Here is a 17,979-nt window from a genome sequence, read left to right as displayed (position 1 = left end):
TGGGGTCATGTCACCACATGGTATAAGCACATGTTTTACAGTCAGTGAAACAGCATGTATTCTTATGGCCCTTATAGCTTTAAATATTTCTCTCTTGGTCTTTTCAGTGATATAGTATTCTGTAAAGCACTGATTGCCTGGTCTTTACAGAATACTTCTTTCATTTTGAAGTACTGAACTGTCTCTCTAGGGAAAAAAACACTGCAATGCAAGCTCACCAAACCTCAAAGGAAGCAAACTGCCAACAGCTGTAACATTTGGTATTTCAGTGTAAAAGAAAAAAAAAATACAATTGTATTCATAATGTCAGGCCCTTGATTCAAATGTTTTAAAGACCCCATAAAATACATATGACTTTAAGGTCATATACAGTTGCTACTGACCTGAATAAGATATTTCACATAAAAGACATTTACATATAGTCCACAAGAAAAAATAATAGTTTAATTTCTAAAAATGACCCTGTTCAAATTAACATACACTTGATTCTTAATACTATGTTGTTGTTTTTTTTTGTTTATTGATAGTTGTTCATGAGTCCCTTGTTTGTCCTGAACAGTTTAACTGCCACACAGTTCGCATTTGAACCCTTTCCAACAATGACTGTATGATCATAAGATCCATCTTTTCACACTGAGGACAACTGAGAGACTCATACGCAACTATTACAGAAGGTTGAAATGCTCACTAATGCTTAAGAAGGAAAAACGATGCATTAAGTCAGGGGGTGAAAACTTTTGGAATTTGAAGATCAGGGTAAATTTAACTTATTTTGTCTTCTAGGGAACATGTAACCATATTCTGTAGCTTCTGAAAGTCAGTACTAAATAAAAAAAAAGATATTTAGGCAAAATAAGAAAAAGTACACATCCTCATTCCGTTCAAAAGTTTACACCCCTGGCTCTTCATGCATCGTTTTTCCTCCTGAAGCATCAGTGAGTGTTTGAACCTTCTGTAATAGTTGCATATGAGTCCCTCAGTTGTCCTCAGTGTGAAAAGATGGATCTCAAAATCATACAGTCATTGTTGGAAAGGGTTCAAATACACAAAAATGTTTACATGCACTTTATTTTCTCATGTGGACTATTATGTAAACGTCTTTTATGTGAAACATCTTATTCAGGTCAGTACTAAATAAAAAAATAACATGCACTTTCTATGATACCTCGTATTTTGGTGAAAGAATTAACATTTTGCAGATTCAGCAAGGTCTAAATAAAATATAGAGGTCTCTCTCTAAATAAAATATCTTAAGCTTGTGTTAAGCACACAGACCTTATTTCAGGCATTTATCCAAAAACCCATTCCCAAAAATCACTGGCTTCAGGACATTGGAGGTAACCAAAAGTGTTGCAAAAAGTCATTTCTAAGTTTCAGCCTAAAAAAATACACCACCATAATAAAAGTGTGCTGCTGTGACCTGGATCTGAATGGGTTGGATGGTGGCTTGGTGGAAAAAAATAGAGGAAATGTTAATTTTATAATAATACCAATTATTATTTCCTTGCATCCAAAGGATACATTTTTTCAGGGTACAGTTAGACTCATTGACCTGTCTAATTACCAACTTTTATAAACATCTTCTATAAACAAGAACATACTTAACCTCATATTATATGTAATAAGTGAATACAGATAAGAATGCTGATTAAGATAATTTTGTCCTCATATCTCATTGGCATGGATATTTTATATGCTGACACACATGCAAGTGTGTGTTTATGCTCACAAACTGAGTTAGTGACAATGCAGCACTGCCACCTGTAGGACATTATATGATTTACATTATTTAATGTAATGACACCAGTAGGATTTAAGATGAGTTCTTAATAAAACCTTAATTAATAGAACACACAAAACAGTTGTACATTTAGATATTGTGAACGTTGTTTTGCATCAATTTCAGTTTGAGATCATTTCAGGTAAGTGAAAACGATGTTTTTTTTAATCATCCCAGAAGAAAAAATGTCAAGGTCTAGATCACACAATCAACAGAACTCAAATGACAAATTAAGTATATAATATATGGCAAACATTATCACATGCAGACAACTTGAATGTTAATATTAATGGCACCGCAAAATGAATATTACTCAAAAAATGTAATACTGTTGTCAACAGCACTTTGTGCCTTTTCTCCTCCTGAATCAGGTTCCTTGACCAGTGCTTCCCTGGAACTGGCCCATTTACATCTTAGTGCATAGAGTATTGCCTGGAGACAATGTAGCGGTCCATTTACTCCTAGCATTAACATTCATCTTGGTTGATTTAGTCACAAGTGTTCATCATGCTAAATAACAACAATAGGTTATTTTCTTTTAAAGGCTTCAATAACTGAAAAAGTTGAAATAACCATTGCTTTAGCTCAAATAATGACTGACAGGTGAGTCAGTGTTACTTTGTGGTTGTTTGAATTGGAGTTTACAGTACAAAAGCAATGTGGACACAATTTTTCTGCCCACCCTATGAACCATTTCAGTGGTTTGATTACAAAATGTTTTGGACCCCATTTACACCTTATTTTATTGCTGTCAACTTGTGAATGGATCACCTGAAACTGATGTTAATACCAGGAGCCTTTGGGTCAGAGTTCATGTAGAGGTGACGACTCTAATGCCAAAGTACAACCGAAGCTGTTCTAGAAAGATGAAAGTTAGTACAGTGTGAGGAATCAGACGGATTCCAGCTGGGACAAGGCCCTGCGGAGACAAATCACATGGTGAAAACCAGAGTAACACACACTCAGAATCTATAATACCCTTAAAGGTTTTTTTTTTTTTTTTTTTACCTTGTAGAAAGCTTTAGGTCCAAGTCTTCCAGTATCAGATAGACAATGAATCACCCCCTACCACAGAAATGATAGTGTCACAACTGAAGAACTAACATCATTCAAATATATAGACCTTTCAAAAGTTTGGCGTTGGTAAGATTTATTTTTGATAAATGTATTCTGTATTAAAAAAGAAGCTGAAAAAAGGCCCCAGACTTTTTAACAGTAGAGCAATATGATTTGTCAAATGAAGGAAATTCAAGATGCAATGTTCACTACCAGTCAAAAGTTTTTGAACGGTAAGATTTTTGTATGTTTTTAAAGAAGATCCAAAGTACAGCAAAAACAGTAAAATTTTGAAATATTTTAGCTATTTAAAATTACTGTTTTCTATTTGAATATGTTTTAAAACGTAATTTATTCTTGTGATCAAAGCTACATTTTCAGCATCATTACTTCAGTCTTCAGTGTCACATGATCATTAAGAAATCATTCTAATATGTTGATTTGCTGTTTAAGAAACATTTATTATTATTATTATCAATATTTAACAGTTGAGTACATTTCTTTTCAGATTCTTTGATGAATATCTTCTTTGATTATAATATTCTTTGATTATCTGCAAACAAATAGATTTTGTAACAATGTACACTATAGTATTCAAAAGCTTGGAGTCAGTATAATTTATTTTGTTTTATTTATTTATTTATTTTTTGTTGGGAAAAAATTATAGAAATTAATACTTTTATTAGGATGCTTTAAATGTATCAAAAGTGATGATAAAACCTTTATAATGTTACAAAAGGTTTCTATTTCAGATTAATGCTATTCTTCCGAACTTTCTAAGAATCCTGAAAAATTCAACATAAAAATAATAATGAATGTTTTTGGAGCCGCAAATCAGAATATTAGAATGTTTTCTGAAGGATCGTGTGACTGGAGTAATGATGCTAAAAATTCAGCTTTGAAATCACAGGAATAATTTACAGTTTAAAATATATTCAAATAAAAAAAATATTTTAAATTGTAAACAGAAAATACATTTTACTGTTTTTGCTGTACTTTGAATAACATAATTGCAGGCTTGGTGAGCAGAAGAGACTTCTTTCAAAAAACCTTAAAAAAATATTAAAAATAAAACTTTTGACTGGTATTGTTGTTGTTTTTTTGTTTTTGTTTTTTTAAAGGAGGAATTCAAGCTGAATCTTACCCTGTATTCCCCCTTTGAATTCATCAGTCTGGTTTTCACCACATCCATAGGCTGACAGAGAACAGTCGCACAACCTCCCTGTAAAGAAAACATTAAAAAATTATACTAAGTGAGCTAAGCGTCATAAGTCAATAGCAAAAACAGCCTGTTTTATTTTAAAAGTCAGAGAGAGTGTAAATGGTCATGCAAATTAAAACAACTACTACATTACCACTTGACCAACATTATAAGTGGACCTTGTAACCTTTGAATGTAACCTTTAAAGACGTAAAGGTTAGCTTATAATGCATTTCTGAGAAGGAGGGCAACTCACCGCAATGAAGCTAGCAACAAAGTGAGTGAAAATGTTATCAGTCATCAAACCAGTTCCCAGAACCAGCTGCTTGGCCTGGTCATAACAGGACAGCTAGAAGAACCACAAAAGACTGGTGAGGAACTGAGACTATCCTGGTCATTTAATTATGGGAAAATGACACACTACTCCCAGTCCATTCAATGACTGTTTGCAAGTGTGGCTATAAAAGCTGAACAGTTTTTCCACTACCTGCCCTACAGTGACCATGGCCCCTCTACTTGCTGCCATTGAGGCTCCAGAGAACAGCTTCCTTATTCCCTCTGTGAAAAAAGATAGCCAGTCATAAGGCAGGTGATCTTAACAGAGCTCTATGAATAATTCAAATGACCCCAACCCCTTGTCTGTTCTCTCTTTCCTGATGGATGAGTAAGTAGCACAGGCCCACATTCTGTCATTACACATTTCCAGATTGCTGTAGGAAGGTTTTAATTTGTGATTTTAAGTGCAGACTTTGGCATGCATACCTCTTCAGCAACAAAACATTGCTGCAATTTATTCTTTACTATATTTTATGATAGTATCCTTTCAGACAGTTCATCTTATTTCTAGTAGTCCCAAGCCAAAAATGTGTCTCATTTTTTGTAAATGGGATTTGCTTATTCTCACCTTCTTTCCAGACACGTAACAATCCATCAAGAGCATGTGCATAGCTGCAAAACACCATATGTTGTCATGACAGATTATTCTGTTTTAGTTTGGTGTGTACTTCATAATTTGTGAGACTCACTTTCTTCTTAACTCAGGTGGCAACTTCACATCATTCTGCATTCTGTTATAAAACACAAGGTAGAAAAAAGGCACATAATTACTTAAAGTGTCAGGGTGTTGTGTAGGCAAGAAGTGAGTTAAAGGGGTCATGAACTGAGAAATCAAAATTCCCTTGATTGAGGTCATTGTACCATAAAAACATCCTGCAAGTTTCAGAACTCAAAACTTGGTCTTTAGTCTAAAAACAGTTTATACTGAAGGCAGTCTGCCAAAATGACAGTTTCAGAGAACAGTACAAAATAAAAAACAAAGGCAGTTTATGACCCCTTTAAAGCATGGATCTAATTGCAAAATAAATGTATTCCATGAAAACAAAAACAAAACACTCTGCAACTCAGGAGCACAGGATAAACACAGTAGCAAAGCAAACCCTGTATGAGCCAACAAAGGAAATGACTACGCCACAGCGGGGCTGGAGACACCCTTGGAGGAAGTGGAAGATGAAGAGACAATAGTGGAACTGGTGGAGGAGATGACTATGGCAGAGCCATAGGAATGGAGACCCATGGAGGAACCAGAGGTGGGGGCAATCTAGGTGAGCCAGTGAACGGTGGACCAGGGTAACATCACAGGCTTGGAGGACCAAGGTGGAGCCAGAGGGATGAACCCTAGCGGAGCAAGGGCAGGTGACAGACCAAGACGAAGACTGAGGGAAGAAATCATGGGTTCAGGAGCTCAGAGGGCCAAGGTGAAAACAGAGAGTTCAACACCCTATGAAGTAATGTCCACCCTTAAGCCCACCCTCAAAACTTATCCTCAAGTTTTGAGGGGTGGGCTTAAGGGTGGACATTACTTCGTTCTAGTCGATAAGAGTTAGCTTTAGGACAAACTGGGCAGCTGGCGCTGGGTCCAGGGTGGCCGTGGCTTGGGAACCAACGTTGGGCATGTGCATTGGCTCGGGACCCCGTAGCGGGTGTGATGAGGGGCTGGGAGGACTCAGGAAGAAGATCAAAGGCTGGTGCGGACACAAAGAAGTCGAGATTCTCCTCCACCTCACCCACTGTGAAGAGGGGTCCATTTTGCTGGAGCACCCACTTCATGTTTTCAGAAAGGGCTTTCGCCCCATGTTTTTCTTAGAACTACACTGGTGGTTCCTAGAGAACCAATTTCCTCCTTGGGCATTTTCCTGCTTGCATTTGCTCCGGCAGCAGGAACTCTGAAGCAGCAGACAGCGACCTCTTTATTCGAGCCATTTACAAACGTCAACAACCAGTAAAAGGAGAATGGCATGATCGGATGATAACAGAGATAAAATGTAAACGCACAATTTACGTGACTGAAAGAGTATGAAAATCTGACTAATGCTGCGTTCCAGGCAGGTTTTTGAGCCTGTAAATAACGACTTGAAACCACAACTCACGACTTTGTATTGTTCCAGGCAAGTCACGCCAAACTGCCTGAGCACATTTACAGGGCTCGAAATTGCGACCATTTTGGTCGCATATGCTCCCAAAATTTAATTTGCGCGACCTCAAATTATATTTGGGAGCATTTGTGCGAGTGCGAGTAATTGTTGTGGTGCAACTTACTTTCATTTCTTCAAAAACTTTGGCTAGCCTAACTATTGCACAGACTGTTGTGAGCTGATGCAGTGACAGGTTCATCATTCTCTCCTTTGATTGTGGACAATTAGAAGGTCTCCACAATCTGCTTTTGAAGAAATATATTTTGTGCTACAGCGTACATTCTGTCAGATACAATTCTGTCGCCTCCGTCTCAATATACTGTACATCGCCGCATAAATTCACATCAGATGATAACTCAGCGGCAGAGTTCTACTCACGCAGGGGCGTAATTTCCATTCAGGACACTTTTCAAAATCCCGTTGGTGTCCTCCCACTTTCAAATGGTTTTGTTAAAGTAATCTCTTGTATTGTAGAATGCACACGGTATCGTTAAAACGAAACCAAAAGTAAAACTCGCACACGCATTCAAAAGCAATTTTAATACCCCACGTTTAAAGAGCGACTGCCCAATGTGCGCAAATTAGGCTACATAACATATCTAGGCTGTTATTAGTATGTGGGCTATAATAAGCTGTATTGTGTCTATGCTCTGTATCAGAAAAAAATCGGTCATTTGCACTTTGAATATTGAAAGAGTAGCCTACTTTGATCATGCCTGCATTTATTGTCTACACGACTAAGAAAGAAGTGTTGTTTATTTTTTGTTGTTTATACTGTAGATTGTTTAAAAATGCAGTGGTTGCCTCTAAATGGCTTTAACTCTTTATCTTTAACCTCTTTAAATGGCTGTAACTATAATAGAGAAAATAAACCTTGTTCATGTACTCATATTTTCATTCATTCTTGTCCCTTGCTTAAGGCGTAAAATAAATATATATAAAAAAGGCTTTCAGAATCAGCCCATTTGCTTGTAAAACATATGCATTAAGAACTGACCACGAAGAATCAAGATCGGCGCATTACTAAAACGAAATTAGGTGCTCCTAAAATTTTTTTGGTGCTCCTAACTTTTTGAAGTTGGGAGCACCAGTGCTACCAAGTAAAAAGTTAATTTCGAGCCCTGATTTATTATTATTATATTATTATTAATTTGATTGCAACTTTATATTGTCCTAAAGTCTGTTTTGTGTGTACCACTTGCATAAGGGGCTGACATTGTTGTTTTGCGGGCTATGTTGCATCAGAGCTCGGAACTGGGAGTACATTGATCTAGTACGAGTTCACGGGTGGGAAGTAATGAGTTTGACTACCACTCCAGTGCACTTTCACGGGTAGAAGGTTGGAAAACACGGGTAACAGGTTGCCTGGAACGCGCCATAAATCTCCTATGACAACTTGCAGTGTTACATATCGAGGCTGAGAAAAAAAACACAACACAGCAGACAAAAGGTAATTGTCGTTATCGCTGTTTTCCATTTTCGTGGCGTAAATATTTTTACACTGCTTTTTAAAAATGCCTGGTAGCTGGTGCATCGTATACGTTTGGTTAATCAGCATACAATTACATCACTGGTAGTTTCTAAAGAACTGTTTCAGACACCACACTCTGAAGTAGGAGCTAATTTAGTTACCCCAAACGGAGTTCCTAGAACTAAATACAATCCTAGTTCCAGCAGTGTGAACACAACAAAAAAGCAGGAACTTACAATAGTTATAGCAACTATAAAAACCTTCCTCGTGCGAAAGCCCCTAGAGCAGGGTCCTGGAGGGCCACTGTCATACACAACCTCAAGTACACAAACCTGTACTAGATAATCAAGCTCTTACTAGGCATACTAGAAATTTCCCGGCAGGTGTGTTGTGGCAAGGATCTAAACTCTGCAGGACACTGGCCTTCCAAAATGCCTCTTGAGGACAATTTCTTGTAAAACAAGATTCTGTCTGTGTATTTAGGCTGACATGGAAAACTATAGAGAGGGAGTTGTCTTGATAATATACCACATGAGCCAGATCCAAAAAAACAAAAAACTCAAAGATTCTCAAGGAATCTCCTGGTTGATGAGGACGATTCGTACTGCTGCTAGGTGCAGGGGGATGAAACTGAACTCAAACATGAAACAAGACATGACACATGTCTTTATTTACATAACAAAGAGTACCCAAATGGATCTACAATTGCTTTACTATAAAAACACTCACAACTCTGCTGTTGTTTTATGAGACTCCTATGTGTAAACCAATGTCACTCACCTGACATTAACCATGTCCGCTGGTGTCCCAATAAACCCACCAGTAAGACCTACAGATTAAGAAATTAAAGAAACAGTTTTTTTTTTTGTTCCGAGAAGCATGATTTGTTGTATGAAAACAGAACCACATAGACATTTTGCCATCTCATGTTGTATTTCATGGAAAGAAATTATTACACATGATAAGAAAAAAATTATGTGTTTTGAGTTTGTCATTCTAGGGTGAACGGTCCCTTTAAAACAGTGGTTCTCAACTAGTGGACTTCAGCAAACTTCCAAAGGGCATTCAGCAAATTTCCAAAAGGCCTATGATGACTTAAAACTATGTAAATTGTTTAAAACTACTTTTAAAAAGATTATACACTTATTCTAGTTATCTGAAGCTCTATAATATTAAACCAAATACTCAGAAATCACAATGGAGGCCCGGTTTCACAGACAGGGCTTAAACTAAGCCAGGATTAGCAGATAGTTCAATAAGGATATGTAAGTAATTTTTATAAACATGTTTAGAAAAAAACACATATGTGCATCTTGAGATAAAACAAAGGCACTGATATATTTTTTAGATCAGTCAGAGCAAGTTTCTTTCAGTTGAAACAGTTTACATTTTGATCTAGGACTAGGTTTAAGCCTTGTCTGTGAAAGCTTTGTCGGGGGTAAAAGTATATTTTTTTTTTAACTTATGCAGTAAATGACAAATTACTGTAAAGGTCATGTATATTCATTGGTTAAAGTGTGAGATCCCTGAAAAATATTATGCTCATTTTATTTGACTATTTTAATTTATGGATAACGAGAATACAATTTTTACCTCCAAAAGCAGCCAGCAAGATCTTCTGGTAGAAGGGCATGGGACCCTGGTTTCGAGTAGATATCTTGTCTCTCACAGTTTCATAAATGGCAAAGCGGGTCAATGAGTATGTGATCTAAAACAGTGAGTATGGTACCACATTGTCAAAAGAATCTTTACCATTTATACTGCCTTGTTTTAAGACATAGAAAATGAGCACAAAAGCATAAATAAGCTAAAACAGATACACTAACCTGCCTGCAGAGTGAAGCACTGAGCCCATTGTAGAGTGCTAGCACACCATCACTGCGCACCACCTGCATTGCCATGCCAGTCATCCTCATCTTCACCTCCTGCTGGGTTTGCAGATGAACCTGAAGGTGGAGGAAAGAAATAAGGCAACTGAAGTCTCTCCTACTCACAAAGCCTGCATTTATTTGATCCAAAGAACAGCAAAAGCAGTAAATTTTGAAATATTTTTAAAATGTAAAATGTAGTATATTCCAGTGATTCCAAAGATGAATCCTGAATCATTCTATTATTTTGATTTGCTGCTCAAAAAACATTTCTTCTTATTATTATTATTAGTAGTAGTATGTTGAAAACAGCCGAGTAGTATTTTTTAGGTTTCGTTGATAAATAGAAAGTTCAGAAGAACAGCATTTATCTGAAATAGAAATCTTTTGTAACATTATAAATGTCTTTAACATCATGTTTGATCAATTTAAAGCATCCTTGCTAAACAAAAGTATTTAGAAAAGAAAAAAAATACACTGACTTTTTGTTTTTGAATGATATAGTGTATACATGTTACAAAAGCTTTTTCAGATAAATGCTGATTTTTGATCTTTCTATTCATCAAAGAACAGAAAAATGTATTCAACTGTTTTAAATATTTATGATAATAATACAAAATGTTTCTTAAACAGCAAATAAGCATATTACTGAAGACACTGAAGACTGGAGTAATAATGCTGATAATTTAGCTTTGATAAGAAGGAATAAATTATATTTATAAATATATTTAGATAGAAAGCAGTCATTTTAAATAGTAAAAATATTTCACAATATAACTGTTTTTATTTTAGACAAAAACAAAACAGGCTTGGTGAGCAGAAGAGACTTCTCTAAAAAAAACAGTCAAAAGTTTTTGGATTTTTCTCTAAAAGTCTCTTCTGCTCACCAAGCCAGCTTTAGGGAAACCTTTATGTAATATAATGTTTAATGCACTTCATGTTGTACATTACAATGAATGGAAGATATTTTCTTACTCTTTGCATTTTTTTTTACATCATTATTGAATGTGACAAATCAATGTGATAAACAAGTTAAGTCAAAAGTAATCCAAAAGTAATCTGATTACCTAAAATGTGTAAAGTAACATATTACGTTACTGACTACAATTTTTGTAATATAATCTGGAATCAGTAACGGATCACAATTTGTAAGTAATCTACCCAGCTGTATATATACGGGTACAATAAAAAATTTGGGGGGTAAAATTTGTGGAGGGCCTTGGGAGTACAAAAACAACCACTACACTATAGTGTATACTATAGCGCATTTATAACTGTTATACTTAAAGTCTCATAAACTAAAATATAGCCGGTAGACTTCAGAAGCACTCATGTAGGCTATAAATCTCCCTCCCTCGTTACCTTTATTAAGTCCAGTGGGTGAGTGCAACAGGCGGCCGCACACGAGGCAATTCCTCCGAAGTACCAGCGCGAAATGCGCGTCTCTGTCATGATTGAGTCTCGGTTTATTCCGTGGCGACACGATAAAGGAATAAAATGGAATAACGCGATCCACACGCGACACCGCTCGGTTTGTGATAAAGTCCCAGTGATAATCCTCTACACTGCGGTTGATTGACTTAGTGCTGCCGGAAGACCTGCACTGTCAAATAGTCGTTGTTCACCCGCTGTACATGGGATTACAAACGCGCAGATAGTACATAACGTCGCTCATTTGTAAGCATAATAATAAAGTACACTGACATATCGGGGAAACGCGTGGGTTAAGGCTAGTGCGTCGCACGCTATGTTACAGCGTCACGTTGCCAACTAGCACACTCAGGTGACATTACAAGACCGAGCATCTGTCAGAAGTAGTATCAAGTGCCAACTGCCAAGGCAACATTGTTGCTTTAAGGGGACATGCAGTTGGTATCAATCACACAGCACGGTTAGTGTTCATTCAGAAATTAATTTGTGTTTGCATTTTTATTTTTCACAATATGCTACTGATGGCTTTTGAATGAATCGAAGCTTTATTGAGCCCTAGCCTATGTTGTTCTGCATGTCAGTTCTTGTGACCAATGAAATATCGTTTCGCTTTTGCACTGAGGAAGTTTCCCAAGGATCTCCTCAAGCGTGCTTTCAGCTGCTTTCAGTGAGAAGTGTCTACGTGACACGTATAAATAGAATCAAGAAATGTTTGACCTCCGTAGTGCGTCAAATAAAGTTCACCTTGCAGTTACTGCTAGACTTCTGTTATTTTTTTAAAAGACTTACAGTTTGCTGTTCAAACCTCTGGTCATAATTGTGACCACTGCCATGTAGGCTACACTCTTAAAAATGAAGGTGCTTCACGATGCCATAGAAGAACCTTTATTGCAGGGGCGTTGCTAGACCCTCGTTCTCGTTCCGAATGCAGACTCTTAACAGCTTCCAAGCGACTGCTGAAAACCCATCTTTTTCAACACTATGTGACTCTATAAAAAAAAATGTTCTCCTCTTTCTTGATCTTCCCTTTCTAGCCTGTACTCATCTAACAACGCCTGATATATGGTATTTTTGAGCACTTCCTATGTCGATCTGCCTCCTTAGGATGAATCACTTGTTGTATTCCCAATTGTAAGTCGCTTTGGATAAAAGCGTCTGCTAAATGAATAAATGTAAATGTAAAATGTAAATGTAGACCCTTTTTAACTGGGACACGTGCCCCAGTAAAAATATGCTGTGCCCCAGTAAAATCTCAAATTTGAGTTATAATTCACGTTGATAATCCCAAAATAAAGACATAAAACTACATGCAACAACTGAATTAACGAGTAATGGGGGCCTGGGTCCCAGTAGAGCTTTAGGTCTAGCAACTCCCCTGCTTTATTGTCTAAATGGTTCCATAAAAGGTTCTTTATGGCAAAAGAGGGTTCTTCAGATTATAAAACCTTTGACTGAATGGTTCTTTGTGGAACCAAAAATGGTTCTTCTATCTTCTAATAACCTTTTAAAGCACCTTTATTTTTAAGAGTGTAGGCTGTAAACAGTATACTTTTGTAAAGTCTTCAAGTGTACAGTACAGTCAGTTTAGCTTTTCGCAGCTTTACAGGAAATCATGTTTATGGACCCAGATAAACTGTAGAGATAGCACATATTTACCACAGATTAATTATATATTAAATAAATATTTTACTAATAATCATATTTCAGCGTTGAACAAATGACTGGTTTGACAGTTATTCTTTTTTTATTATAATAAACAAAGCTGTTGAGCGGTGAAGGGCACCTATGGCTTACAAAACTATTCATAATAAACTGAATAAATATAAACCACAATCAGGTGGAATGTCCTGCAAAAATGAAGATCCAAATGTTTAATGAACAGGTTTGATAAGCAAGGAAACAGAGTGCAGTGCAGTAAATCAGACCAGCAGAGGACGCCAGAGACCACCGTGAGGGACCAATGAAACGACCAATTAAACACAATAATCATCACATAGACCCTGTTTAAGTAGCACCTATTTACCTGTAAACACATAAAATCTCTTTCATATTAAGTATTTGTCTGTTATCTTCAAAGAAAAAGTCCTTTCATAAAGCAGCTCTTTATTTTTGGTCATCTTTAATGGGTCAGATGAGGTCAGAAACAGAGCTCACACTAGCTCAGTCTTTACAGTTTTGAAAAACAAAATCAAAATTCACGATTATAAACAAAAATAATTTAGGATTTAAATGTGAAGGCAAGTATGCAGTCAATCAGAGTGAATTTTTAATTTCTAAAAACTTTTTTTTATTTCTAATAAAATGTAACTCATCTGAAGTATAGATTGCACAGATATGTTGGACAAATCTTTTTAAAGAACCCTATGTGTGATCATTTCAATTGAAATGTACTTTTAATTGTAACAATGAAAAGATCCGTCACTAATTAAAGCTGAAAAAATGAAATGGTTTCACGTCTCCACTCACCATGATTCTCACACACACTGGTCTTACTGTCTATATAAGGATTTATTACACATATTCATTCTGACGTGCTATTTCAGTGACAGAAGTTCATCTTAAGCATTATTGTGATGAAGACAAAATACAAGAATTTGTATTCACCGTAACTGATTCATCATGAAGATCAAAGAATTATCTCTCTAGAATATATTCTGATTCATCAACACAGTTTCACTGATGATCCTTTTGGAACCCAAAACCCAGGATAGAGCGGCTGAGTGAATGTGGTCTGGACCGTGTGGATGAGGCTCATTGTATCAGAGATGCTGTAGAAGGACAGAGTTCCTGCACTGTGATCCACATACACTCCTATTCTAGAAATAATTGACGCTACAGGGAGATCAGTCCATTTGTTATTGTGAATGAATGAGTAACTGGAGAGTGAACAAACCAAACTCCAGGACTGATCATTATGTCCAAAGTAACACTCATTATCTGCTCCCTTCCTGCTGATGCTCTTATATGACACTGATATATACACACTCCCACTCCACTTAATCTCCCAGTAACAGCGTCCACTAACACTCTCTCTACACAACACCTGATAAGCGTACAAATCAAATCTGTCTGGATGATCAGAATACAGCTGCTCTGTGCCAGTGTTAGTAACCACTCTGTTCCTCTCAGACAACTGGAGGGATCGATGCACTGTGTTTGCATCCAGAGTGAACTGGAGTGAATCTGATGGAGAGAAAACACATCAGAATCAGCAATTATGAATCTGGTTGATATTTTAATGTATCTGAACACTTCATCTGTTCAGTGTATCATCAGTGCCTCAGTACAGCTGACCACGTATCCTGTGCAAATCACTGTTTACATGATCAACTATAAAACTATTATATTATGATTTTCTTTCACCTTCTATTGAAAATACATGAACAAACTGAGATTCTCTGCTTGTTTTCTTAGTGACTTACATTGTAGGAAGTCATTCCTGGTCTTGGGAACAATGTTGGTGCATGTGACTGTAAAAAAGTAAATAAAAAATCAACAGACATAAACAGTGTAATTGTCATGTGAAGAGAACAAGACATTTCTAATATGCTGTTGAGCAAAATGATGGACTGGTTTCTAAGAGCAGATGAAGCTCCAGGACTTTACCTCTGTCACAGATCTTCTTGATCTCCTCTTTGCAGAAATCCTCCAGTTTGACTCTGAGCTGATGGACAGATTCTTTTATGTTATCAAGAGAGAAGCGAGTACTGAAGGGAACGTTGGAAACGTCTGTAGATTCAGGAGCTGCTGAAAGAGACTGGAAACTCTACAGGAAACAGAAATCAAACTCATCACCTCCACAACTGCACTACTATCAGATTTGTGTGGCTCTTGTTGACTTTCACAGAATCAGCTACATTCTTCTAATACTATACTTTTAATACTAATTCTATATAAAATATGGCATTAAAGCTAAAATTTTTTACCAACACCTTAACATACTTTTAAAAAGAGTACTTATCACAGAAATAACATAATTTAAAATAAATTTTAATTATATTAAAAGTATTTAATATAACAATATAAAAGTATTATAAAAGCCTGACTCTGACAGAAATCCAGTTAACTGCTCATTCGGCTCTCATGAAACGTTTCTCTGTGAGTCTCCTGTCATTGCAGGATCTCAAGTTCACTATCCTGTTCTTCTAGATTTCTGTTACCTGCAGGAAATAGATGTGATCACTTGTGTGTGAAAGCTTCTGCAGCTCAGCATCTCTCCTCCTCAGATCATCAATCTCCTGCTCCAGTTTCTCTATAAGTTCTTCAGCTTGACTCGCTACAACCTTTTCCTGATCTCTGATCATCTGTGTGACCTCAGAGCGGCTTTTCTCAATGGAGCGGATGAGCTCAGTAAAGGTCCTCTCACTGTCCTCCACTGCTGTCTGTGCAGAGCGCTGTTACACACAACACAATCACAGAGTGAGCTGAAGAAGAGTGTACACTGACACTTCCCAAACTGCTCTTCTTCTCCAGACTCACCTTATGAGACGCCACAGACTCTCTCAGCTGCTGAAGATCTTTCTGTCTCTGCTGGATTCTCTGCTGGAACTTTAACTGCGTCTCCTTTAACTTTTTCTGGAGGACAAACCAACAACAGTAGATGTCACATAAAACTACACACATAACCATTAAGTTACATGAATCCAGTATTGGTGGAGTAGATAAAGATCCAGCATGGTAAGATCATAAATTCAATAACTATGAAGCTGAAGTGTCAGTAATACATCACAGTATACAGTATTTTATTCACTGTAATTCACTGTCATTCCAAACCTTCTCGACTTTATGTCCATTGCTGAATAATATTTTGAAGCATACAAAGCTCAGATACAGTGTCACATCAATCAGCCTCATTAGTATTTCGTGAATTAGGCCTAAACCACTGGAGCTGTTTAGATTATTTTAATGCTTCATTTTTTGGAGCTTGAAACTTTTTTGGGGTTAACAACCCCTGTGTATTTTCATACCTGTGTTTCTGTCCTCTGAGCTGCAGTTGATACAATTTCATGGTTTTTATGTTCATACTCCTTACACAGCACACAAACGCATTGTTGGTCAGTGATACAGTACATTTCCAGCTGTTTATCATGTTTATGGCAGATCATGTCCTGCAGTCGTCCAGTGGCATCAATCACTTTATGAGGTTTACGAGAGTGATACTCCTCATGACGGTCAAAGTGAGCTTGACAGTAAGATTCCTGACACACCACACAGGACTTGACAGCTTTGTATTTTCTTCCAGTACAGACGTCACACTGCACATCTCCATCTCCAGCATAACAGTCAGAATAAAGTGTAGTCTTCTTCAGTTTCTCCACAACTTCAGCCAGTATGGTGTTTTTACCTAAGGCAGGTCTTGGACTGAAGGTCTGTCTGCACTGAGGGCAGCTGTAGACTCTCTTCTCATCCTCCTGATCCCAGCAGTCTGTAATACAGCTCTTACAGTAACTGTGTCCACAGTGGATGGTCACTGGATCCTTCAGGAGATCCAGACACACTGGACACATGAACTCATTCTGAGAAAATCTAGCTTCTGCCATTTTACTGTATGAATATAGAGAAACTCGAAAACACAACAGCACAACTCAACAATACATCAGTTTCGCTTTCTCAGAAGTTAGTTTCCTGCTTCCGTGTTTGAGCCACGCGTATAAAAAAGGCGTGTCAAAATCAGTGAGAAGAGAGTTAATCATTAATCTTTGTTTCCTTTTTACCGTGTATATAAGAGATCGTTTTATTTTCTAAAAACGTTTATTGATATTACTTATGTTTTGTTTGCGTCCAGAATGCGTGACATACTGTTAACGATCGTCTGACAGGCTGTTATAAGTACAAGTTTCTCAGGTGCAAACACCTGACTGTATCTGCAAGCAAACTCTGAAGAACTACAGCTACCGCAAGAATGGCTTCTGCATGTTTAAACCAAGGACTAGTATTTCTTTCAGATATTTCTCTGACTGGATAAAAACATGAGATTGCAGAAAACACACTGTATTTATGAATCAGCACTTATTTATTCAGTGTTACTTTTTACAAATAGGCACTAAGCCAAAATATTTTGAACCTTACACCTTTAAAACTGTATAATGTACTGTATTGACGATTTTAGCTGGAGTTTCAGCTTATTTTTCCTTGTGTAGCTAAATGAATCACAAGTTACAAACCAAACAAATATAATAGACAATATAATTGTTTACATCAATTTAACATATTGTTTTTATACACACCGTTTTCCTCTTATGAAATAAATCAAGAACAGATGTCAGTACTTTTGAGTTTAATATTAATATTCAGAGTGGATTGTTTGTGTTGTATCCACCTTATTTTTTTAATGTGGAAGTAAGCCGCTTTCTGTGAATGTGCCAGATTTCCGGTTCATTAGCCACTGTAGGAAAGTAACGGAAAAAAAAAAGAAAACAACATGCAAGATTATACATAAAAATAATATGGTAAGACACACCAGTTTGCAATATCAAGCAGCAAACAAACTGTTTTGTACAGCTAAAAACAGCTGAAAGTGGATGACAACGGAAGCCAGTCACATTAAATTTACGAATGGCCACGTCCGCTTTTACGGGAAAGTAACTAAAGGACATTATAAGAGATTTTGCTTTTCCACAGAGGAAGTCAATGACAGCAAATAAAATTTCCTTTAATTTTTTCCATTCATACATCTCATTAGTGTAGACCCCATTCCACTT

The 17,979-nt window shown here is 36.8% G+C and overlaps 2 protein-coding genes across 2 annotated transcripts; both read right to left on the bottom strand.

Annotated features, from left to right (window-relative positions):
* Positions 1–1,732: 1,732 nt before the first annotated feature.
* slc25a10a (solute carrier family 25 member 10a) lies at positions 1,733–11,588 on the bottom strand. The gene is made up of 11 exons (XM_073849174.1): positions 11,210–11,588; positions 9,806–9,925; positions 9,573–9,687; positions 8,760–8,808; positions 5,063–5,104; positions 4,942–4,985; positions 4,525–4,595; positions 4,294–4,386; positions 3,981–4,058; positions 2,789–2,845; positions 1,733–2,699 (listed from the first exon to the last, which is right to left on the bottom strand). The coding sequence occupies exons 1-11, from the start codon at positions 11,297–11,299 to the stop codon at positions 2,592–2,594; spliced, it is 867 nt and encodes a 288-aa protein (XP_073705275.1). The 5' UTR covers positions 11,300–11,588; the 3' UTR covers positions 1,733–2,591.
* A 1,546-nt stretch (positions 11,589–13,134) lies between these two features.
* LOC141332520 (tripartite motif-containing protein 16-like) lies at positions 13,135–16,878 on the bottom strand. The gene is made up of 6 exons (XM_073837652.1): positions 16,246–16,878; positions 15,758–15,853; positions 15,439–15,672; positions 14,885–15,044; positions 14,701–14,748; positions 13,135–14,461 (listed from the first exon to the last, which is right to left on the bottom strand). The coding sequence occupies exons 1-6, from the start codon at positions 16,816–16,818 to the stop codon at positions 13,941–13,943; spliced, it is 1,632 nt and encodes a 543-aa protein (XP_073693753.1). The 5' UTR covers positions 16,819–16,878; the 3' UTR covers positions 13,135–13,940.
* Between the last annotated feature and the right edge of the window lie 1,101 nt (positions 16,879–17,979).

The sequence above is a fragment of the Garra rufa genome, chromosome 1, assembly GCF_049309525.1.
Source record: "Garra rufa chromosome 1, GarRuf1.0, whole genome shotgun sequence".
Classification (NCBI taxonomy): domain Eukaryota; kingdom Metazoa; phylum Chordata; class Actinopteri; order Cypriniformes; family Cyprinidae; genus Garra; species Garra rufa.
Note: the sequence above shows the minus strand (reverse complement) of the source record. Positions and strands in the feature narration are given on the sequence as shown.